General features: G+C 36.4%; 1 protein-coding gene across 1 annotated transcript in view; it reads left to right on the plus strand.

Annotated features, from left to right (window-relative positions):
* Positions 1–903: 903 nt before the first annotated feature.
* LOC104404437 (angiopoietin-1) overlaps positions 904–26,870 on the plus strand; it is a gene marked incomplete at its 5' end in the record, with an annotated part of 37,832 nt that continues 11,865 nt past the window's right edge. Inside the window, one exon of the mRNA XM_010012869.1 lies at positions 904–1,070. Coding sequence (XP_010011171.1) covers positions 904–1,070 — 167 coding nt within the window. The remainder of the gene's footprint in view (positions 1,071–26,870) is intronic.

Below are 26,870 nucleotides of genomic sequence, written 5' to 3' on the forward strand. Positions count from 1 at the left end.
TCTACTTGAGAAAGAGTATAATGAAACAATGTTCAGGAAAGGAAAAGCCAGCTAATAATATCCTCCCATATGTCACTTTGAGTGTTCGCTGAGACTCACCACAGACTACTGAATTTCAATTCTTGCATGAGTATCACTTGATGGTGTTCTCTGAGCCAGAAGGCTGACATGTTTCTTCGAAACATAAACTAGTGTACTCAGCTCAGCATAGCCAAATGTGACACATCTTCTAAGCCTCTAGTAATAGTGAACACCAAATATCTGCTCAGGTAGTCTAGTTAAAACAAAAGAATTAAATATATAAATGTTGAGACTGAGGATCACTCATGGACACTTATCCAGCAAGTCTTACATACAGAAGAGGATTTTAAACTAAAAGCCTTCCTTCAGTTGTGGCAGAAACTTGACAGCAAAGGAATGGTCCATTCTTCTTTAGAAGTTAAGACATGAGCTATCATCCACAACTAACTTGAATTCAGTGTATAATCTAGGTTAACTTAAACTCTTTAACCTTTTATATTGTATAGTAGAATTCTGTTTTGACTTAATTGTTTTAATGATAACTAGGTTTAACACCACATGAAATGTGTTGTAGAATATGATTATGTCCAATATTCCATTGAAGGATGTGCAAATATAGCATTGCACTATTAATATCTTGTAATTGGAAAGGGATTTTCAACTGATAACCTCAACTGCCCATTTAAATATTAGTTAAACTTCTTGACGCTCCTACATGGTATGTATTAGTAGACTTATTGTAGAGGTAATCAAACTGGAGCACAGAAAACTATGACCAGTAATTAATATGTATAGGAAAAATATAACAAAGGTTTTATTATTGTATAAAAGTTCTATCAGTTACAACAATTACATCTAGTTATTTTGCCAACTTTTTTCTAGGGTTTTGGTAGCCCATCAGGTGAACATTGGCTGGGAAATGAATTTATCTTTGCAATAACAAGTCAGAGGCAATATTCTCTAAGAATTGAATTAATGGACTGGGAAGGAAACCGGGCATATTCACAATATGACAGATTTCACATAGGAAATGAAAAGCAGAATTACAGGTAAGAATCTCTTGAAATTATTTTGACTCCTCTGAGTGATAAATATTGTTCATTTTTCACTTGTTAACTATAAGAAAAATCAATAATATGATACTGATTTTCATCAGAAGTGAATAGGGACGGTAAGAATAAGATGGAAATCTGACTTCTCAGTGGTGAAAAGTTAGAGTAAATGTAATAACATATCTGAGAACAAGGGATGATCTATTAATCATGCTGGCTGGTAAAACTGTTAAAAAACTGAATAACTTTTAGCACATCTGAGACTATCAGAACTCAAACCTGATTGAATAGAAAAAGAATATGAATTCTTCATTACAACTTGAAGGATTTCTACCTCAGAAGCATAAAACTGAAACAATGGACGTGGGAAGAAAAGACCAAAAATGTCATTAAAACCTCTGATATTTCCAAGCTAAGAATTCAGTGTAAGTGAAGATGAAAAACAGAATGCTGGATCTTATTGTGAGGAGATAATGAACACAAAACACAGTGTCAGGTACTAGATAGCCTTGATTCATCATTAGAAGCAGCATGCCATTTATTATGGTTCCAAAAAGACATGAAATTAAAACTTTTTCCAATAATGTTTTTCTCCCATATTTTCTTTTTAAAATGAAAAAGTAGGAAACTTAAATCTGTTTATTAAAAAAACCCCAAACCCCAAAACAATAACTCAAAGAAGAACTTAGAGACACAAGAGATATGTATAACCTTAGTGATTTAATTGTATGTTATTTTCTTAAATCATTTCTTCATCTGAGCAGTACTGGAGAAATTCTGGAGAAAGGAAATGAAGCTCAGAAAAAACATTTTAAATTATTTATTACAGCACATCTAGTTATAAGATTTAGGAGAGAACTGAACATGTAAAAATGAACATTCAAGTCATAGGTTGTGAAACTAGGTTGGTATTCAGATTTTTAAATTCAAGTAACTTGATTCTCAGAAATCTTCAGGGTTTGTCAGGGGGCACTACTGCATAATGTAGAAGTGCAAAAGCTACATTTAGAAGCAATCTGTATGAGCTTACAAACTGCATAAAGCAAGGACTATCACATGGCACACAGAAAACAGCTCTGTCCTCCATTGCCTCCAGCAGTGCTGTGACTGGCACTGCCCATGGCATTTTCATCAGATTTTGGGAAGGTGGAGCACCCATTCTGAGGCACTTTTAGACAATCAATAAATGTAAGTAAAGGAAATTTCTCAAAACAGAAGCTAGAAGTATTTATACAAAACAAAACCAGCGGTGTAAAAGTGGGTGATCTGGGACCTTAAACATTAGCAGGTATTAAAAAAATGTAAGGAAAGCTTGGGACAAATATTTGTCAATTGAGGAAAAATTTTGAAGGACAGTTAAGCATAGCTCTAAAAATTATGATAAAAGTCAGAAAAGACACAAGGAATATTACTCAGAGGGTGAATTAAGGTGGTTGAATTTGCTAATAATTGTCTTTTTTCTCACATTTATTCTGGAATGAATAGGGACAACATGTCTTGCTAAGGAATTGGAAAGATGTTGACAATTTAACTTTTGTTAAAGGAGGATTTCTTTTCAGGATCATTATTTTCTTGGATCATTCATGGCAAAATAGCAAGAGAATTGCTTATTTTATTTCAAAATGCTAGACTGTATTTGCAGTAAGATAGTAGAGCAACTTGGAAATGCTTAAAGGATTTCTGCTCATCATAGGCCCATGAAACACAGCAAGGAGTTTTGGGAAGGGCTGCACTGTCCTACCTCCAACAGTCTGGGAACTCTGTTGTGGACTGCTATACATGAGAATTCTTCTTGCTGAACAAGAAAAATACAAGAGATGTCTTTCAAAAGTGTAGAAATTAAATGAGAGTATACAGGCCTCAAAAGTATCATGCTGAGTAACAGTGATAAATTCTACTACTCATGTTCAAGTCATTTTTCCACAAAAATCGGAAAGAATTTGACTTGGACAAATGAATGCAGTTTTGGTTCCTGTCCTACTCCATAGTCCAATTAAAGGGTAGAACGAGTTCTGCTTATGCTGTCTGTGTGGCCTCCTTACAGTACAACTGAATTTTCTTTGTCTGGGACCAGGGAATCAGTTCCATTCACTTTACTCTGGAATAAACAGAGAGGGAAACATGAAGAGGTATAAAGGCTCTGTCCATCTCTGTTGGCCCTTTGAATTTATTTTTACTCAAACATATCTGAATATTAAAAGAATATAACTGAGTACAAGATGACAGTTCTGGAAATCATGATGAGTAAGCCACATGCAAATCTGGGTTTTTTTAATGTTTGTCAAATGCACTAGTGCTTAAGTCCAGACAGATCTACGTCCAGCAGACATGTTTCAGACTAAAATTATGTTGGGCTCTTTAAGAAAGTATTACAAGAATACATCCTATTACATAAAAACTCTTTATTTTGCTTGCCAGCATCACTATCTGTGATAGAAGCAACTCCAGAAGGCAGGCCAAATAAAAGCCTGATTATTGAGTCTTAAACAGCTGGCTACCCTTCAGAGAATGCTGTTTTCTCTTTATCTGAGGAGCTGCCATTAAGAATTTAAACGATTCCTCTGAAGTTGAAAGTCACAATTCCCAACCTCCTGCTCACAGTGCCTTTCCTTCACAGTTGCCAGGCCTTTTCCATGTTTGCTTTCAATACCTCAAACACAGAACAGTATAGCTTTTCAAAACTTTAGTTACTGTTAATTTGAAATAATTTTGCCAAAAAAGCATACTCTCTCATTTTGGAATCTATTAGGATTTTCTGCTACTGACCCACATTAAATGCTGCTTTGCAAAAATAAGTAATCATAGGCTGGCTTCACTCTACATTAGTTTCAAATAACACAAGTTGTCTAAGAAATAATAACCAGTAAAGAGACAACTTTCCAAGTTGGTCTGGGCAGTTGATCAAGGTGATCTGAAATAGAAGGTATTGAAATGAAAGGAAAAGGTCAGGAAATGGAACATCTTTCATTTATGCTATCTGAATACGTCATACATTTGGAAGACACACACAATAAAAGGTTCCAGGTCTTACGTTTGAATATAATAAATTAAAAAAAAAAAAAAAGACAAATACCATGAAGTGATAAAATGTATCTGAGAAAATATGGGAAATAATTTTCATGCTGTTTTTCTAAAATCCAGCCCCAAAAGTGTGCAAAGTTCGTTTCAGTCTGGATAACTCCCAGTTGGTGATTTCAGAAGGTTTCTGGTTTTTCTTGAATTGTTTGTATTCTCTTTATTACTTTTTATTAGCCTAAAGAATCTATGATTAAAAAGAATAATGCTGAACATATGTATATTAAAAATATACTTGTTTCTCTTTTAAAATGAGATAGCTCCAAAAGGGTTTCTGGGAATGCAGAATAAAATCTATTTATCCCAGGTGATGACTGAATAGAAGAAAGTTAAGATGAGAAGATGGATACTGAAGCAGTAAATGTATAATGATAACTGAAATAGGAAAATCAATATTGCACTACATGTGAAAGCTTCAATAGCATAAAAGTATCTAAGTAATTAATTTCCTTTAGAACATCTTTAGGCTTCTAATCTACACAAAGTGATTACACAGAGGGCTGTTTGTAAATGTGATAAAAACTATTTCTGCCAGTCTGTTTGCAAGTCGTTCTTACACTATGGCAAGTAAAATCTCCATAGAGTAAGAAGAGTCAAATCTAGCAAACCCAATTTAGTGTGGTGTTTCTTAATTTAAGCCAAAGGAGTTATTCACATTTTATATACTACAAAAATGTATGTTGAAAGAGACTCCTAGAAGACATACAGCCTCTCCTCTTTTCCTTTGTAGACTCTACCTAGCTGATTCTTGATACCTAGCTGACATTGTTCTATGTTCTTAGGAGCTGTATAGGTATGACACTCTGCTGCTCTGACCTCTGTTCTCAGACCCTCCAGATTAAACAAGAAAAGTAACCACATGTTGGGATTTCAGGTACCACACTTCATAATCCCACACATTATTTAATGAAAACAGATATACTGATGCTGTATTTTGAACAGCAGCAGTTTCAGTCTGCATGCACATCTGTTGTTGCTATTCATGATACAGGAGCAGCATTTCCAAACAAGGCATGAGATGGACAATGGGAGAAGTGCAATTTTTAATTGACTGAGCTATTTGCACCTCAAAACCATTAGAGAGTACACCCCCACCTCCCCATGACAACATATTCCAGTATTTTTATTTAGAAAAGCTTGCCATTGCTGCCATGACTCACTACCACTGGTCCCATCCATGGAGGAATATGATTAAAAGATAAGGCAGTGCTGCTAAGGTAAGCAAAACTTTGGGATTGCTCTAGGTATAGGTGAAAACTGATGATGGACAGGGAGCATCCTAACTTCTGTGACTGAGTCATGGACTTAAGGTGATGGCTGGTCTTTGATAGCTTATGGAGAACTGTCTTTACATTGGAACTAGAATGAGAAAGAGATTAGTGAATCTTACAAGAAAAAGAAAGAGGGCATAGATACATTGTTAGTGGATCAAGCAAGAGACAGTTTGACAGGAGAACATCAGTTACGTAGAGAAAAATCAGGTGTACGGTTCTTCAGATGCAAGAATTTAGTGGAATTTGTTGCAAACAGGAGAGAGGCACATTGAATTGATTCACATCACTTGAAACCACTGACATGGTCTTGTGATTCATATATATTAGGCAGCACAGTTTCCAAGCTCTACAAAACACTGTGTCTCTCCAGCCTTTGTTTTGGGAAACCAGATCAGTTATTGAATGTAAACTAAAAATTATTAGCCTTTTGGGGACCTAATAGTAGAGAGGTTTTAGTTCACTGAGTACTGGATTTTTTGGTTCTTGCTTGTTTAAGAGTTTGTATATTTAGTTTCAGCAATAGTACTATTTCTTTCTGTTTTCTTAGGCAAACTAGGTAGGTAGCCTGGAGACAGAGGCCTTCATGTAATGTTGATCTTTGATTTCTTTTAAGGTGGAAGCTATTGATTTATTTAATTACCATTGTTGAACTAATTCTGGAATTTCATATCAAAATTTCTTACTTTTCTTTCTGTAAAGAAAGAATATTTTTTTGTACAGTCTTTTAAATTGTACTAATGAAAATGAGTATGACTTTTATAGGGACAGCTGGGCTGATGCATCTTTAATTTAAAAAATATTCCACACACAATTATTATTACAGAAGCAGGACATTAACAGGCTATTATAATTTTCTTCAGTGTAGAAAACCCCATTTTTAAATGTTTGGCTTTTTGTTATTGCCCAGGCTTTTTAGTGATGCATTTGTGATAAGTAATACAGTTTCTCCTTATTTCGAGTACTTTTTCTGAATCATCTGCTTGGCTTCATCTGTGTTACTTGTGTCACAGTAAACTTTCAAAGGGTCCATTCTCAGGTGGAGAGGAAAAAGTACAGTGGAAGACAAACAGAAAATACATAGCAAAGCAAGAAAATAAATACAGATCCTCTGAGACCCAGTCCTGTGCCCAGACCCTGCTACTTTTCTCGCCAAATTTAAAAACTACAAAGTAACTCAAGAAACAGACATGATACAAAAATTTAAGCCCATAGTAATTCAGTTTTCTTTGGAAGCTTGAAATTCAATTTGCAAAACTACTTCAGAGGGAATATCCATGCAAAATCCTATTAGAGACAGGATCATATCTGTTGTATGCATACTTTCCATTATTTGAAAATATATTGAATATTTTTTCACAGAACAATGGTATAAAATAGATAATATGGAAAAAAGACTTAATGTCTCCATGTATATGTAAATATCTGGCTGAAATAACTTTATTCTATTTAAGAACACTGTCAGTCTAGTAATATTCCATAAAGTCCAAATACTGGAAGTGCAGGGATTCAATCTGATGCTCATTAACCAGAGGTCTTTCTGGAACCAGGCCAGTGTTGTTACTAAAGCTCTGGCAGTTCATGCACTATCTCCAAATGTAAGCAGAAATTAAATATAAAATTTCTCTGACCAAATGAAAGTTGTTGCAAATATACTTGCGGAGTTTATGAATAATAAAAATTAACTTAATCCATATAAATCCCTGTGTATACTATCCATCCACAGCTGACCATTTCCCACCTCTAATTACATAAAGCTAATTTGTAGTTCACTGTACAATAGCCATGACTACCCTGAAGCAGGAACAGAGGTTCTCTTCTTCTATGTTAAGGAATACAAGACGAATGCAGTGAGATGTACTGGGTATAGTGGAACACAGTTGAAGTCTTACAAAGATGATCCAGGGGGTCCTGAGGTAATAAGAGCTAACAGTGAAACACCAGTGAAATACCTCAAAGAAATTAAGAGGTGTTCCTCTAAGGTGACATAGCAGACAGCCCAGCTGAAGTGCTCACAGGATGGACCATAAACAAGAGGAGTCTGAAGCTGTGTTGCTAGAAAGCTATGACCTAGTTGCCATTATTGAAACTTCGTAGGACAAAACCCATAACTGGAGTGATGCTATCAGTGGCTACAGGCTCTTCAGAAGGGACAGGCAAGGAAGGAGGGGCAAAAACATCACCCTCTGTCAAGGAATGGATAGTGTGAAGAGCTGTATCTGAAGAATAGACACTGCAGGTTGAAAGCACTGATGGATAAGAATCGGAGGCCAAGGCAGCAAAGAAAACCTCATGGCTGCTGTCTGCTACAGTCTTCCTGATCAAGGGGAACCTATTGGCAAAGCCTTCTTACTCCAGCTACAGGAGGCATTGCACCCTCAGTCTCTTGTCCTGCTTGTAGACTTCAACCACCCTCACGTCTACTAGAAAACTAGCCTGGTGAGCTATAGGCAATCCAGGAAATTCCTGGAAATCACTGAAGATAAATTCTTAAGCCAGGTAAGCCCTACCAGAGGGGATGTGGTACTGGACCTGCTGGTCACCAACACAAGTGAGCTAATAGGTGACGTCAAGATTAGAGGCAGCATAGGCTGCAGCTGATCAAGGAGTTAGTCAATAGGACCCCCTGGAAGACTGCCCTTAGGATCAAGGGAGGAGATCAGAGATGGCAGACCTTGAAGGACAGTTTCCAAAGAGCACAAGAGCTCTCAATCCCCAGGTGTAAGAAATCAAGTAAGGAAGACAAGAGACCAGCATGGATGTGTTGAAACCTGCTGGTCAAACTAAAGGGCAAGAAGTAAATGCACAGGCAGTGGAAACAGGGACAAGTATCCTAGTAAGAGTATAGAGAAGCTGCCTGATTGTGTAGGGATGGGGTCAAGAAGGCCAAGGCACTGCCAAAGCTGAATTTGGCAAGCGATGCAAAGAATAACAACGGCTTCTACAGGTACATCAGCCAGAAAAGGAAGGTAAAGAAAGTGTACTCCCTCATGAACGCAACTGGCAAACTGGTAACAGTGGCCAAGGAGAAGGCTGAGGTACTCAAGACCTTTTTTGTCTCAGTCTTTATTGGAGACCTGCCTTCCCACACCTTTCAAGTAGATGGACTGCAAGACAGGGACTGGGGGAGCAAAGTCCCTCCCACTGTAAGAGAAGATCATGTTCATGACCAGCTGAGGAACATGAACATACATGAGTCTATGGGACCTGACAAGATGCATCTCAGAGTCCTGAGAAAATTGGCTGATGTTATTGCCAAGCACTCTCCATGATACATGAAAAGTCATTGCAGTCAGGTGAAGTCCCTGGTGACTGGAAAAGGGAAACATTGTACCCATTTTAAAAAGGGTAAAACGAGAACCCTGGGAGCTGCCGACCTGCCAGCCTCACTGCTATGCCTAGGAAAATCATGGAACACATCCTCCTAGAAGCTACGCTAAGGCATGTGCAGGACAGGGAAGTGACTTGTATGATGGCCTTGTATGATGGAGTGACTACATCAGTGGACAACGGAAAAGCTATAGATGTCATCTCTCTGGACTTCTATACGGCCTTTGACACAGTCCCCTGCAAAATCCTTCTTTTTAAATTGAGGAGTCATGTATTTGATGTTGGGCCATTCACTGGATGAGGAACTGGTTGGATGGTCACATCCAGAGTGTAGTGATCAACGACTCAATGTCCAGATGGAGATTGGTGACAAGGGATCACCAATATTAGGACCAGTGCTGATTAGTATCTTTATCAATTACGTAGACAGTGGGATCAAGTGCACACTTAACCAATTTGCAGATACAGTCAAGCTGAGTGATGTGGTTGATACACCAAAGGGACAGCACACTATCCAGAGGGTTGCAAACAAGCTCAAGAGATGGGTCCATGTGAACCTCATGAGGTTCAAGAAGCCGAAGTGCAAAGTCCTGCACTTGGATCAGGTGCCAACTATATCAACTCTATATATATGTATATACAGTTGATATGTATATAATTGATATATATATAGTTGATACTTATATGTGTAGTTGATATATATTATATATATAATGAGATATATTTCTATCATAACTCTCTCTCTCTATATATAAAGCTAACTATATACTGGGCTGCAACACAAGAGGCATGGCCAGCAGGTTGAGGGAGGTGATTTTTCCCTGCCTTGAGTACTGCCTTCAGCTCCGAAGTCCTCAATGCAGGAAAGACATGGACCTCGTTCATAGTGAAGGTCCAGAGAAGGGTTCACAGAAATGACCAGAGGGCTGGAGCACCTCTCCTATATGAAGAAAGGCTGAGAGAGTTGGGATTGTTTAGCTCGGAGAAGAGAAGGCTCTGGGGAGACCTCATAGCAGCATTTCAGTACTTACAGGAGGGTTATAAGAAAGATGGAGACACATATTTTAGTAGGGCCTGTTGTGATAGGCCATGGGGTAATGGTTTAAACGTAAAAGGGGGGACTTTTAGACTAGATATAAGGAAGAAACTTTTTTATGATGAGGGTGATGAAAAACTGGAACAGGTTTCCCAGAAAGGTGGTAGATGTCCCATCCCCAGAAACATTCAAAGCCAGGTTGGATGGGGCCCTGAGCAACCTCGTCTAGTTGAAGACATCCCTGCCCACAGCAGGGAGGGCTGGGCTAAGTGACCTTTAAAGGTCCCTTCCAATCCAATCTATTCTATGGTTCTGTGATTCTATGATACTTACTACTGCAAATGAGCTACTGAATAGAGAAGAAATGAATAGTAGGAGAGAATGATGGTAATGGATAAAAGAGGGATGATGTGCAGATCCTGAGGAGGGGAGGAGAGAAGTCTTTTGGGTAGTGAATTAGGGAGCAGTGGAGCACTTTCCCCCACCACATGCCCATTTTGTGGGAAGTGGCTGGGGTGGTTGCCAGCACCAAAGCATTTTTTGCTTGTATTCCCTCCAAAAAGCTAGAAAATAGGATCACTTAAGCAAAATAGGACCTCCACAAAGTGTTACCCCTCTGAAACTTCGTGACTGGGAACTCTGCAAAATCTGGTGACTGTCTGCCATGTTAGAGTGAAAAAAAGAGCACAACTTGCAGCCATGAAAGCCCAGGCGTACCAGACCCAGCTATAAACGACATTCAATACCAAACTATATCTGTCCATATGAAGCATAATAATTGATTTTCCAAATGTTAGAAACTGTTACAGAACTACCAATGAGATCTTGTACTACCATACACTGAAATGTCTCTTTCACGTGACAGAAAGACATTGATGATTACTTTTCTTAGCTTATAATTTAAATATCTTTAAAAGTGAGAAATTTAATTCGGAATTGTATTATGTGGTTCATTTTAGGTGTTATGGCACAAATAATTCCATAAACAAGATGTATTATTTAATCTAAAAAAGTTAGGTATTGGCTTATTTCCTCATTAGTCTTAAACAGTTCTATGTAAAATGAATGCTGCTATTAATCTTCAGGGTAAAGACTATCTACGTATTAAGATAGAGTAATATACTTAGAAGAACACAAACTTTCTCACCTTTCTAAATCAATTAATCTTAGGTGTTAACTGTATTTCATGCAAAATTAATATCTCTCTTTTTTACGGAAGTGAAATGACATTCATATATGCAAGGTCAGCTCAGAAATAATATGATTTATCTGTTAAAAAAAACACTATTAAAAGCCCCTAACATTTATTTTTATGTTTTATTTTGGTCACAGACATGCTAGAGCTTTTTACTACAATATCTAGGATATGGAGGGAAACCAACAGAGGTGTTCCATAAACTCTGGGAAAGTCTTTACTTGATGTTTTAGAAAAGTATTTTACAAAGTATACACTGGTTATACAGCAACCTCACTTTCCATGAGAAAAGCAAAGCCTCCAGTGTGTGTTACTCATAATAGGTCTGATACAACAGCGACCTAGCCTTTTTTGTGTATCCACTTAATGCACCAATAAAAGGCAGATATCTATTAGCCTATATTCATTACTAGATCTTTCAAGCCATCTCTAAATTGCTGCTGTCTTCATTTCGCTTTTCTCTATCCTTTTCCTTCAACTGGTTAATATTCAATTGCCTTCTCCAGACTGATGTATTTCCTTCACCAAAACTGGATAACTCTTCTCCATATATTTTTTTTTATGTACCTGCAGAACTCACCTTCCAGGAGGGTTGACAGGTTATTGATAAGAAATTTTTAATAATTACATTTTATAGTGTTCTTATGTTTCTAGAATCTTTTTTTTTTCCTTTGGTTTTTCAGGGCTTTTCAACCACATAGCTGGAGAGAAACTTGTTTTCCAATGTATTCTACTTCAGCTATCACTAGGGGACATAGTGGGCATGTCATTATCTCTTCCTCCAGGCTCCTAGATTCATTTTTTAAGAAAAGAAAAATATATGAGTAAGAACAAAAGTATCTTATTTTCTCATAAAGTTTATCTACAATAAACTAAACATGTCAATTCAAACTACTGATTACTTGAGGCAACAAAAAATGGTTTGTAACAGTTTACTAGATTTAAACATCACTCTGGCTTTTATGAATTTAAGTGCTTATTCACAAAATATCAGACAGGTGAGATAAAGATTTTCAGTGCTAACATAGGCCCTAGGAACAGACTGCAGAACCCTATCTGAGACACTCAATTCTCTGTGCATGCCTAGGAAGAGATAAGCTCCTTAGGCAGAAGCCAAATCAGGCAACACACAGAGCATGGACCTGCCAAGAGTTAACCATTAGGAAATTCTGAAAATAGCAAGGCATCCATTTATATCCGCTGACAGTTCACAGCCCACAGCCTGAAGGTAGGAGACAATGCCTTGTCTTAGTCAGGAAATAAATGAAAGACCCTAGGTTAATACAGTCACTTGCCAGAGACAACCCAGACCATAGTTACTGATTCCCAAGAAAAAACAGCAATCTTTTTGCAGGGGAACAGGCTTATCGATGAAACTGATATAGCGCAGGGAATAATTCACTGCTCAGTGTATGAGTAGGTACCAGATCACTTGTTAGTAAGGTGGGAGAAGGAATTCTAAGATTATACTTCCTGATCCATGGATTAAGTCTTATTTTGAATTAAATAGGGTTCAATTAAATTATACAAATATGTTATGAATCAGTGAGTACTTCCCCCGAAGTCTAAACACTCTACAAACAATTCTGCTACAGACTTGTACTCTCTCTAAGGCTCAATGAATCTTGAGCAATATTTTGCAACAGGACACATGTTGCTGGTTATGGCACCATTGAGAGGTAAGCTCTGTGGTTTTAAACCTTCCTTTTCCTGAGTGAACAGAAACCATAACTTCTACATGCTGGATAAGTGTTTGGATCAGTAAGTTCTATATGAAGTGTAGAGAGTAACTACCACTGGTAGCTCAGCTATTATTACCTGGTAAGCACTGCTACAGAAAAAAAATCTTAGTAGACTTGTGTGAGAACAATATCATGTAGATCAAGAACAGCACAGTGAAATCCCTGTTCAGGGCTACTGCAGGGGCACACATCCAAGAGAACCCTAACACATGTAAATACGGGCAGAAAAAATATCTGTGGGAACTCAGTAGTTGTCTTACTTGTTACGTATTGTAGCTCAGTGGAGATTTCACCAGCTATTCCCCAGCAATCAGGGACAGACAGAGCATGATGGGGCACCTAAAAGAAAGCTGCACAGGCTTTTATAAGATAATAGTCTTTTTTTTTTTTTTTTTGCTTCTCCAATTTAAAGTGGCTACTCTTATCCTGTTGAAATTATCTTTATGAGTAATCTGTCTCTGTATTAGAATAGTTTTTTTAATTCAGAATTCATTATTATATCATTCTCTTCACTATTATGCATGGATATTGGGCAGTGGAGTACGTTTTTGGGACCCAAATTCAGGTCCAGCTCAAAACATTTAACCTATACAGGTCATAACCTTTATCAAAACTGAAGAAACTGACACTTCCAAATGCCAGCCCAGAAAAGGTTGAAATGGGGATACAAAAAATGAGATGTGTCTCTGATTTCAATTAGAGAAATTATAGTCTTCGTCTGGATGACCAAGATCTCCATCAGAGGAAACATGACCACTAAATGTTTACAAGATTATGATGAATTTAATTAGCGTTAATGACAATATATCCAAATAAAAGAAATAATGCTTTGTGGCAAGTTTTCCAAAATGCTAACTATTTTCACCATTGGCCAAAATTCAAACTCAAATTCTCCACAATGCAGAAGCAAAGAATGGGACCTGAAAGACCCTCTGTACAGTTTCTAACAGAGATGTCCATTCTCTGCCCACTCTCTGAGCTAAACAGAAGCTCAGTAAACCTGTCAATGTGGCTTCAAGCCCAAGCTAATGTATTCTGCCCTTGAGTAGGTTCAGTGTCGTGCTTATTGTGACAGTACAGCTTCCAGCCAGGATGGAGTGTGGGCAGAATGAGCTCATGTCTGCTCAGAGACCTGACAGAGAAAGCTTTCATCTGCCTGCAAAAAAACATGCAGAAATTCTTAGAGTGACCCTTATTTGATCTAGTATGTTTGTTAAAATCTCTGAAGTTTATTACCAACTCCAGTTTGCTTGGGGTTTTTTTTCCCTTTTGTCTTTAACAGCTCTACTGGCATGTGTTCTTAGAGTGTGATTCTGAGAACACTTTAATAATTCACTATATTTTCAGGAGAATACCAGTGATGTGGTATTTTCTCTGAGTTTGTTTCATTCATGAATCAAAAAGTCAAGCATACCTGTGAGGCTTGGAAAGAATTTCAAAAAGGGATCATCCCAGATTTTTCCAGACTCATTTGTTGCATCAGTCTTTAAGACATCATTGTTGTTTTGTTGTGGTGTTTTGGGGGGGAGTGTTCCCTGTCAAATATAAACATGCTTGGTTTTGCTGTGTCTCTCTCTAAAGTAACAGTAACAAGAAGTGATATTATTCCTTATTTGGTTCACAGCAATGCAGTGGATGAGTTAGAGCACAAAGAAGAGGTATATACTCCTAATTTACATAAACCTACAAACAGATAACAACTTTCAACATCAGAGCATGAAAATACTGTGCTATCTGATGAAGTGTACTTTTTATTGTTTGTTTGATGTGCAAAGTTTAAATATACCTTCTTTATCATGGAAGAATGAGGTACTCAGTAACAATGGAAGCCTAATTAAAAAAAGATAACTGAGTGCCTGGTGCCATAGAGGGTCTAGTCTTCAGTCTTCTCTTTAATCAGGTACAAGAGGCTGAAGTGTTTTCAATTTTAAGTCAGTGCTCACCACACTTGACTCAAGTGCACGTGCAGTGTTTGTGTTCTATTTTCTTTTATTTAGTGTTATAATTCAATTGCATTGAAGTAAAACCATTTTGTACCAATCTCAATGCCATTTAAACCAAAGAAGTCATTATTTTGAATCACAGGTCATGACCTGAAATTTTAGGGGCAAAAAAGCATGTAAGACATGCTGATCCCTGTTAGCCTGGTCAGTGTGGCACCAGCAAAGAACTTGGGTCATAAATGGGTGACAGTCAGTGAACCTTTCACTCATATGTGACTGTTTATCGGCCACGAAAGACGCCAAGGGAGTTGAAATATGTTTTAACAGTCTGTTTATATTTTTCTACAGAGGTCTTAGTGTCACATAACTCATTTTGGCATTTTTTTTAAACTTAATTTTGCAGTAAGAAAACCGAGTAAACAGTGAAGCCAATATTTATTTTTCAAATAACTATAAACATTTCACAGAAACTCTCATTGCATCAGTCACTTTTAAAATTTGTTACCTTTTCCTAGATACATGCCCTTATAATGAAAGCCTAACCTTAGTATAATAATGGAGATAAAAGGCCAGAGGATAAGTATAGCATGATGTATGATACAGCCAATGAGTAAAGCAATCAAGCCAGGTGTTTCAGTACCATAAACCTTTAATAAAAAAACTAATTTTCATATTGCTGGTGTGAATTATACTGGATGAGTAACAACCACCTTTCCTTCCTCTTCCCCATCTCTTTTATCTCCTCTTTCCCCTCCTCTCATTTTTATTTTTATTTTTAATTGTACTTAGGCCCTCATTCAGAAATGCACTTAGGCACCTTTTTTTCAGGTTGTTTTTTAAGCACATACTAAGTACTTTGCTGAGGTATGACCACTAAAGCTCTCACCAAAGGTCGTGTCACTCTTGTTTCATTACCATTGCACAGTCTTTAAGGCAACATCAAAATGTAAGAAAATAAAACCCCAAACATGGTCAGAAAGAGACTACCTTGTCAATTATGTCACCTTACATTGTTTCTGTATTTGGAAATGACTGCATTTCCTGTCATCTCCACAAAGACATCTCCAAAGTAATTTCCTGTCATCTCATCTTCAACATCCCTTACTGTTCACTGATGTCGTGAATCTGAGTACACAGCTACTATATTAGCCCATTAATTTAATTTGTAGAAATTCATAAATTGTGAACTGGCTTATTCATCAGGATTTAAGAGGTTGAAACATAGGCAAGTGAATGCAAATGTTAATTAATATTTTGCTTTGAAAATAATGTCCCCCCAAAACATACCTGCATTTTCCTCTGGGATTCACCCAGAGAAGAACACACATCTCTTGACATGAATCCCATCATAAATCTTGAAAATCTCGTGCAGAACCCAAAGTATTTATTTTAATGTGTTATTCATTATTTCTTTCAATCATAGTCTGTTGGCAGCTGCAAACTCATTCCTTTCCAGCCACATTATAACAACACTGTAGTGTGATTTGAGAGGGTTATTAGGTCATTAACACTGGAAAAAATTCATAACCAGACTCTTCAAATGCCCAAAGAAGCACAACTGTAAAAGAAGATTGCACTGTTAGCACATAATAAAGTATAGACATACAAAAAAAAATATGAAGAATTAACTGCAGACTATTTCCACTTCTATCAATAATGATTCATTTCCTTAAATACAACCTCCTCAAAAAGAGAAAAAAAGCCCACCATAGATTGCTGGAGAATGTCCAAAGAAGGGCAACAAAGCTCATGAATTGTTTAGTGTCTTATGGGGGGTGGCTGAGAGAAATGGAATTGTTTAGCCTGGAAAAAAGGAGGCTCCAGGGAGACCTTATTGCTCTCTAGAATGACTTGAAAGAAAGTTGCAGTGAGGTGGGTGTTGGTCTCTTTTTCCAAGTAACAAGTGATAGGACAAGAGGAAATGGACTCAAGTTGCACCAGGGGAGGTTTAAACTGGATATTAGGAAAAATTTCTTCCACAAAAGGGTTGTCAAGCACTGGAACAGGCTTCCCAGGGAAATGGTGGCGTCACCATTCCTGGAGGTATTTAAAAGAAATGTAGACATGGCACTTAGGGACATGGTTTAGTTGTGGACTTGGCAGTGTAAGACTAATGGTTGGACTTGATAGTCATAAAGATCTTTTCCAACTTAACAATTCTATGATTCTATGGTATTTTAAAGATACCTTACACAGTTCCTGTGTAATAACTGTTGTGCCAGTGGAAACATGGGGGAAAGATTACTCAATCTAGATGTTACCTCCAATTCAATATTTTAATAATTTCTTAATGGTGATTACAGACTACACCTCATTTAATATTCAATTTGAAAAATACAGAGAATGTTCAGTACTCATATTTCAAGTCAGGAATTCTGTGAACTAGTGTAACTATCATTGTTTCGGGGATTTTTTATAGCCAACAGATTTAGCCGTTACACACAATATAAGCCTGCGTGAAGCAGGCATGATTACTGAGCAGAATGACAGCATTTTATTTTCATTGTGTAGAGTTGCAAATATTTCCATAAAGTGAATAAAAAAGCTGTTTCTATATAGGAGTTACTTTAGCCTCAGTGACTGTTTTGGAACAGGTGACTTCAGTGACACTGTCCCATTTTGGTTTATGCAAAGTCTTTGGAATCTGAAGACATTGTCTCAGTGCCGGTCCTTGTTTTGGTTCTTATATTTCTGCTTGTCTCCTATCTGATTCTTACCACTTGCTCTTATAGCAAAATGAATATTTTGTCATACTATATGCTCTTGATCTGGTTTTCCTGCAAAGCAGGCTTGCTTGAGGGTTACTTATCTCACTGCCTGATTTGTGACCTGCGATGTTATCATTACCATGGAACTTTAGAGAAACAGTTTAATATTAAAGAAGGAGCCAGTATCATTTTAAAAATCACATCAATTTCTGCTCTGAAAGATAGTCTGAATCCTTGGGATAGTGACTTGTTTCAGGTAGACTGTTCAGGCCTCTGCCAAGCTGTACAAACATTTGACTGAACCTCCACAATTAAGAAAACAATGTGGAGCTAGTATTCAGCTAAAAGAAAAAGCTATCTATCTCCACTTAGAAAGTCACAATATTGTTTGTTAATTTAAAAAAGAAAAAAAACAAACAATCCAACAGCAAAAAACCCAACCATAATCTATGGAATCTGAGGAGTTAAGCACGTACAAAATTCATGCAGTTCAGTAACAGTGACTTTCTAATGAAAAAAAAGCTTACCTATGAATGTAACTCCTAATTTTCATGTAATAACTGTAGTAGTTTGTTATTCCAGCACTTCAGAAATGAGTATATGTAATTGCTGAGTTCAAATATAATGCTTTTTTTTTATGTTAAGGGGTTAGAATTTTTAAACTCTATTTTGAAAAAAAATATTTCTAAATTAATAACAAACATCCTTAAATAGGTTTTACTGATATCATGGCTTCAGGCAAATACAGGGGAAAAAACGAAACTGCAATTAGCTGTATTTTCTTTTGCATCTCTGTAAATGGAAAAGAAATCATGCATTTAAACACTGTCTTAAAAGATTTCTTCTTGTAACTGCAAGGAACAACATACAACATAGCAAAGTTTTAATTAGAATAATTCAGCAGTAGAGATGTACTCGTAGTACTTAACCTTCTTAAAGCACAACTATAGTTAATTTCAGTCATAATTCCAGAATAGTCTTTAAAAAGAAACAATCCAATTAAAAGCTCCACCAAAAAAAAAATAAAAATAAAATCTCTAACACATAGCCCAAACCACAATGATTATATACTGTTTAAACACATTAATTTCCAATAACCAGCATATCTCAGGGAGATTTTTAACATAGGTCTTCCTATAATATTTGTAACTTTTATGGTTACTTATGATTAATTAATCTCAGTTAAGTAAACTGTGTGATAAATATTTTACTATGGCTTCCAAATGATATTTTCAATGACATTGTGGGGTAACAAGAAACTAGTATCTCTTCAGCAGTCATCAGGGTAAAAGTAAGCATGAACAGCATGCTGATACATGAAGTTTTCCATTTCTACTTTATCTAAACCAGTTAATTAGGATAATGTACAACCTATGTGTATGTCAGTGGGTAATTAATGTCACCCTCAGTACAACTAATGTCTAAATTCACTATTACAATATATCTTCATGGAACTTCAAGCACATTTTGGAACAACTATTAAGTTTAATTTTACTGGAGTTGTGTGGGTCTCTTTTACTGTATTTTCAAAAAGGATTAATCAGTTTACAGATAAATAGCATTTCAAACCAGTGTTCACTGAATTTTTCTACTAGCTTCAATGGCTGCAAAACAGATCCTTAAATAAAAATACACAAACATCACAAGGTTTAGCAATTCAGTACAGATAAGCAGCAGAAGGTCTGATTACTTATATAAACCTTAGAAACTTTTAAAATATGAGTTTCTCTGGAGGGTCCCTGTATTTCCATGCTGAAAAATACCTTGAAAATAAATTTTGGCATTTCTGCTGTCGGGTTCAGCCAAACTGAGGAATTGTAGTTGAGTAGGGGAAAAAAATAGTTTTACATTTTAAGTTACATCTTAAGTTAACCAAATTTCTCTAACCCTGGCTTTGCCTGTGTCCTGGGCAAATGTTCAGACAAGTTCTAATTATGTATTTTATTTTTTAAGAAGTTCATCCGTCTTCAATGTTATCAAAACAATTTGCATTATCATCTTAGTATATGTTCAGTGTTTATATGCCTGTCTAAAACATTTATTATCTCTAGTTATTTCAAGTTTGAAATTAATAGAGACCCTATACTTTCTACATTAATGTATTATGTATTATATGGCCATCAATCAGGGCAAAAGTGGTAGTTTCAGTAGCAACAGGAAATCTTAGCATTTATACAGCTGGTGGAAGAGTGAGATTTTATTATTTTTTCTCTGTAGCAAGATTTTAACCTTTCATTTACATAAAAAGTAATTAATCTAACTGCTGAAAAATTTAATTTCAGATTTTCATAAAAAAATGGTGAGTGATTGTATTTTAATAAGTATTGTGTTGATAAAGAGTTTTAACAGAAAATGGTGGTATCGGATTAATGTGTCTCTTCTGTGCTGTGTTCGGTGAGAGATTAGAGTAGCGGGAATTATTTCTGTTCAACACATCATTGTGATAGTAGCCTTTAAATATGTTTCTGTCACTGTTAGCAGTGAAATCAGTGTTGCCATATGTTTCCTCTCCATCACCACTATGTTACTGACATCAGATGCAAACCTAGCAGCTCACACTGCCACAGTGACTGTTTCTGTGGCTTCTGTAGCATGTATTTCAAGTAGTAGAAACATATGTTTGCTTGTTCGCTGTCCAGGATAAACATATTTTTAAACATTTTTTGTAAACTGTGACAAAGCACCATTTGTCTGCATGCAGTGGTATGACAAGCTATTTGCCTTATGGTAGGAAAAAATACGTCAGCCAAAAAATCTGGGTATCTTTTAACTACCTCTGCTGACTATACCTTGTTCCCAATGAGTAGAGCTCTTTAGTCAATTACTAAAGAAATTTAACCTAGAAGAAGAAAATTTGTTGTATTATTTGTATAAATCCACATTCAGTACAACAACAAGGCTCACTAGACTATTGTATAGTTTGCTGTAATGTGTAGCTATGTTTCTTATTCATGGCTAGGTTATGTTTGCTTGTTCGCTGTCCAGAATAAACAGATTTTTCTTCTTTGACATGTCAGGTATGCGTGGTTCAAACAGAAGCTAAAATTAGCACAAGTTCTTAAAGAGAAAACAAGCTTTTCTGTAAACAGTGTGCCATCCCAGGGAAGGATCACTCTTCTATGTAGTGTTTGTTGTCCCATAGACCAGCTGTACTGAAACAATTCGAACGGAAAAATGGTCATATGCGTTTATTATTGTATTTTGCATTACTACTTTATCTTTAAAATTGGAAGTTATGTGTTCTTACTCTGGATATATTAAATCAATATTTTTTGTTGGGCGTATTTCACTTGTCTCAACAGGAGAATGGGTATAGTTACAGTAATGTCAAATTTAATAATTATAGCAGTGAATCATTGCTACAGAGCAACAAAGAAATACAGAGGTCATCTCATCTTACACTTTTCTTAAGGAATTGTGAAAAGAAATTATTTTCATGTTCTGGCAGCAAGAATATTAAAAGCCAAATTAAAAATCTGTTCAAGTTGTCAGAGCTACTTACTGTGTTATTCGGGGGGGCAGGGATTGACAGTTTGAAGAACCGTCATGCCTACTGTTTGCAGAGTTACAAACTCTATTAGGAATACAATAAGATTAAATAAAGTCTGAGAATTTCCCACACACACTGTTTCTCATGTTTGGACTAAAGTTAGGAGAGGGAAAAAATTAATATTGTTAGGTTTTTATGGTTGCTAATACAGGTTTTCCCCAGTCAGACACTGTGACATTCCCTTTCTTTTTCTCTTTAGTACTGCTACATCTGTCCTTTAAGGATGAACAATGACAAAGGCAGTGAACTGTTCTTGCAATTTGGATAAATGGCTTAACAATAGCTTGAAATTTTGAGAATAGTGGTGACTAATTTTTTGTCATCTTCCACCCTATTTAGTTTCTTCAGTTTCTCCAAAATATTTTCCTTTCTTTGAAAATGGCTTCTAATTGACTTCTAATGATTACTTACTTCATCTGGTGTTAAGTTCTTGTTAGTTAACCAATCTTGATTTATGATGAAATACAGGGATTTGGTTTAGTTTTGTTTGTTTTCATAAGGAGAGTATGTACTGCCCTAATGAAATCTAGATAAAACATTTTTTCCCTGAAAAAGTATCATGTTTAAGAAGAATCTTTATTTCCTAGCAAATAAAAAAGGGTACAAATGGGTGTCCAATCTATCTTTTATCTGGTCAAAAGCACCGACTATCATCCTTCAACTCTGCAACCCAGTTAAAACAGTTCGAACTCACAGGGATCTTCCCACTCACTGCAGATGGCTCATACTCTATCTCCAATAAAGAGATGGTCTTTCCACTGAATCTGCAAATTAGCACACACAAGGGAAGTTTCTCTCTATGCAATACCAGGGCTAAGCTTCCCACATAGTTACCACATTATGTTTAGTTCCATATTTAACAGGATTTTGGCAGATATTTTAGCCTCAACCTCAGAAACAACAGTTTTTCTCTAGAGTGATTATTTAAATTTGTCTCCTGTCCACAACAAGTTATCTATCATTAGATATTTGGAAGATGTCTTTATTAGAGAGGTGCTTTTGCTATTCAGAGACAACAGTTACTACTGGGGGACTCCCTGCAACTTTGTAATATGCTCGAGAAAATGCACATTGGGAAACTTTACAAGGAGCCAACTACATTATTTTGGTTGAAATTATGTTTTATTCATTGATAAACAAATGATTTCTCATGACCAAATAAACAAGAAAAACATTTTTGAGAAAAAAACACTGAACTTAAAATAGAGCTGGTATCTCATTTTGAGTGTGTTTGGTTTTGGGTTTTTTTTTTTTTTTTCGGGTGGGCAGTATATTACTTAATATTATTACAATTAAGGTCTAGAATTAAAAGAGTAACCTGAGGGTAATCTCTTACTGGGTTGTTCTAAATGGTTGCAGTCCAGTGGGCTTTGGTTCACACAGGGACTTGATCACGTAAATGTCATTACAAATGGAATATGGTTGACTAACACAGTAATTCATAAAACTCTAACAAATTCAGCATCTTTAGGAGTGAGTTTCATTTCACAGACTGAAGCTATCTAAAATTTAGATGCAAGTGTGAACCAAATGGGAGATGCAAGTTAAAAGTTAAAGTCTTCTTCAACCTCAGACATTTCAAAACTAGAGGACAAAATAACGGCAGTCATACGGGTTTTAAAAACAAAGATGCCTTTCACATGTCTAACATGGAGGACAGTCAGTTGGAGCTTGTGTTTGTCCACGTGTATCTGTGTAAACGTATTCCCACACACCAGGTGGAAGTGATGAGTAGTGGGTTAGAAGAAGGGCTGAGATATAGGTGCCCTCTGCTCCTATTGAAGTTAGGAAAGAATGGAAATACAGTGAGGAGAGGGCTTAGAATAGGAAAATCTGGTTGCAGGTTTCTGGTCCTCATGCCTCCATTTTAATCAATGACCCTTTCCATCAAAATTAACAACCCCTCCCTTGACAAAGGATCAGAATTTGGGATTCCTTCCTGCCAGCCATGTGGAATGACCAGGTGGCAGAGAGAGACATTTTAGTCTGCAGGGAGAGACAAAAGGAGGTGGGAATTTGGAGTCAGCATTTCCCAAAGGCAAGCTTTGATGTGGCCCTCTCCATTCATCATGTTGAATATTTTAAATCCTACTTCAAGACTCCTGTTTCTCTCTATTTAACGGTTAAGAATCTTATGCCATTACTCACATTTATGAATTCCAGTCATGGAGATTTGTGCACAAATTTTTAGCAGTGTCACAATGATAAAGTTTGACCTTAACTCATGAAAATACTTTACTCCATGCACACTGAGGTAATTAAGATGGTACTCTACATCTCTTAAGGATGGCTGTTAATGTTTGCAGTAAGCTAGTATGTTTTTTTGTTTATGTAGAGACAAAGCACGCATTGCTCACCAGCAAAGCTGGGTATAACTTCTTGGCTATTTCATTGAGGGACTGCTGTAAATGAAGGACTGAGTGACCTCTAACGACTCACAGAAAAAAGTTAGAGAAAAAAGTAGTTAACATTAAATTCTGGGAATCCTACAGACCTCTTACTAGTTCTAGCAAAAATAAATAAATAAATTGAAATTCTAAGATCAGGTGCTCTACATGCAAGCATTGAAGCAGAAATCATCTCCTACACTTTTAATAATATTTAGCACACAACTTTTTCATCTGGATTTATGATTGCACTTATTTCTTAGATATTTTTAATATCTCATTCTCTATATTGCAATCTTCATAACTGCGTGTTTCAGAAATGGTCTTTGGGATTATCTTTAGTTCATCTGTTAAATTCATCAAACATTATGTGAACATGGCTAAGCTGTATATGTTTGAAAGAATAATTCCAGGTGATATAATCACTTCAAAAGGAAAAATTTCTAGTGTATATTTGAAATGCCTTTTCAGGCTGCCCTGTATTTTTTTTATGTAATATTTTTAGAACTACTCTTTCTACACAATATACCTTTGATTTCAAGGGTCTCCAGATAGTCAAGTTATGTCACACAGTAGGAATGGTGAAAAGCAAAACATGTTTAAGAGAGTTCTTCCTCACCACCTGTGTGTATAGATCCCAAGCTGCCATTGCTATAATATCACACAGGAAAAAATGCAGAGGGAGTTTCTAACAGCCACGTTAGATAAGAGGTAACAGTTGCAATTTTCTTAAAATGTGCTGTTTCTTCTTTAGTACGTCAACTAGGAAAGCTATGAGTCTCTAAATGAATGCTATCAGCTGCTATACTCCTCATAGTGATTTTTGAATTTCATAAATATGTCATCAGATTCTTCAAAACTTACTATATGCATTACTCCTACTTTTAATTTACTTGCTAACGCTTAGCTGTTGTGGTTTTCATTCCACTGTATACAGATAAAGTAGACATGTTCTCACTTATTTGAAGATGAATTTGCTTTTCCTGCCCAATTTTGTAAATCTGAGCTGTGTTTCCACTGCTTTCCTCAATCTTCAGCATTTCCCTGCTGTGTGCAAGTGGGAAGACAGGAGATATAGTTCTGAAACTGCTCCTTGACTTTTGGCTGGAAGGAGTTGCCTTTTATTTTTAACATCCTTTCCTTTGCCTCCTTCAAGAACATCCAAGAACAACTCTACGCTGAAACATCATCTTTTCTAAGGGAGACAAATTACATCCTAGTAGTTATTCAGAGTTTATTTTAAAGGTTCAATCCTACTATTCTGAATCTGAAAATACTAAAAAATTGACTAAGTCTAGAGTGGTAAAATATCTACTGCTGCCTGGGAGCTACTAGACTTGCTGTCTCAAGACAGGCTAGTTCAGACCCATGTAGCTTAAACTGAAGCTCAGAAAGAAAAGAACTGACTGCTTCAAGACCAACTTTGCAGTACCATTTTTTTCCTAGTTGTTGGTCAATGCCAATTCAGGGAAAGGCCAAAACAAGAGAATTACTGTTTCACCCTATGGTTCATCAGTACTCTGCTGCAGTATGCCTAATAGAGTTTAGAGCTAAGCTAAGCTTTATCCTTTTAAAATCACTAAAGACCAACCAGACAAATGGTGTTGATGGAAATTCAAATGTAACTGGCAAATTTTAAGTCTGTGCTGAGTGGAATCTATAAAATATCAGAGCAAGCGTATGAGCTTGTAAATAAATCAATGCCCCAAGCTTTTGGGGAAAACATTGCACACCAAGTATTACGAATTTCTTTACCATTTTGTTACATTATATGAATTTTTTTATCGGACTAAGTGGGTTTTATAGTGTTGATTGTTAATAAAAAGATCTGGTTAGAATCGTCTTTCTGATTTAAGTAAACAACATTTGCTTTTTATACAGACTTTATGAGACTTCTGTGAGCTCTGGTGTTGCTGATATAGTGAGGATGTATGGCCATTTAAAATTACATTGTAGATATCATGTGACAAAGTAATTTTTCTATCAACACAACCTCAGGGAAGTTTATTTTGTTCTGCAAAAAGTTAGGCACAACTTGCAAAACAAGGCAAAAGTCCAGTGAATGAAGATGGGATCAATTCCAGCCTTTCTTTTGTATGGAACAAAGAAATGAACATGAGCAAGAAAGATCTTAGAGAAATTTTGTTTAAAACAAGCATCCTTTGATAGAGTAACACAGTAATTATGGGCTAATTGCCACTGTGATGGAACAATAGAGTAATGCAATTACCTGCCTAAATTCCTGTTCCTAGGATGTTTCTTGTTAAATTTCTTAGAATCTTCAAGACCTTTTATTGAGACTTATACTTTGTTTTATTCATTTCTGTGCTACCCAAAGGTCTTTGATTTTCCATGGTATTTATATTTAATCCAAGAATTTTTGTATGTGTATGTGCACGTTCTTATCTATACATAGAATTTACTCTAATGATTAAGTCCAACAATATTTAATTATCAGGCTCTGATAAAATAACATGAAAGATTAAAATCAGATAAAGGTAGGCAGTGTAACTACTTTGGAAGGATAGCCCTGACAGTTCTCTTAATAAACTTTTTATTTTAACATGCTCATTCCTAGCACCAATTGTTTCCATTGTTAAAGATGGAGAAAGGACAGATAGAAATAATTTTGTTGAAAATTAGGTGATCTTTAAGTAAGTATGAAAGCATGAATCTCAGACTCTCTAGAGTTCATGTTCTGGTTTTGTGCATTCATATATTGAGATAGCTCAATAACCTGATGGGGATATCCTGAAGAGTCTTTTCTGTAACAAGTTTCCATGGCACATACAATCAACAGCTGCCATAACCCTTCTTCTCCCTCTGTTAAGCAGGCCTCCAAACGCAAAGTTCTGTGGGAAAAATAGGTTTTATTTAAATCTCAGTCTGGGTGACAGACTCTCCTTATCTCAGAAAAATGCCAATGTCTTAACTAGAACAGATTAGGGATGCTCTCTGCTTCTGTTTAACACTGTGAACACTTTGAAGCAAGGTATCTATCTTCCATCTAAACAAATGGAGGAATGTCACTTTGGTAAAGGCATTTACTTTTATATTCATCCAAAGTCATTGGATAAAAATACAATAACAATCTAAGAAGAAGCAACAATCAGTGACTCTTCGCTGATCTCCTTGCTCACTCTGTTTGTGGGAGAAGGTGGGAAGGCATTTGTTAGGATAGCACTCCCAGCTGTAAAACCCAGTGTGCTGTGTTCAGCTGTAAGAGTTATTTTTCTCCCTCCTAGTAGCTGGTGCAGTGCTGTGTTTTGGCTTCAGTCTGAGAACAATGCTGATAACACACCAGTGTTTTAGTTGTTGCTAAGTAATGCTTACCCCGATCAAGGACTTTTCAGTCTCTCGTGCTCTGCCAGTGAGAAGGAGCATGAGAAGCCAGGAGGGAACAAGAAGCAGAGACAGGACACCTGACCCAAACTAGCTAAAGGGGTATTCCATACCTCAGCACATCATGCTCAGTATATAGAATCATAGAATCATAGAATCACAGAATAGTTAGGTTTGGAAAGGACCTTAAGGTCATCTAGTTCCAACCCCCCTGCCAC

Source organism: Nestor notabilis, unplaced genomic scaffold (assembly GCF_000696875.1).
Source record: "Nestor notabilis isolate BGI_N333 unplaced genomic scaffold, ASM69687v1 scaffold22380, whole genome shotgun sequence".
NCBI classification, from domain to species: Eukaryota; Metazoa; Chordata; class Aves; order Psittaciformes; family Psittacidae; genus Nestor; species Nestor notabilis.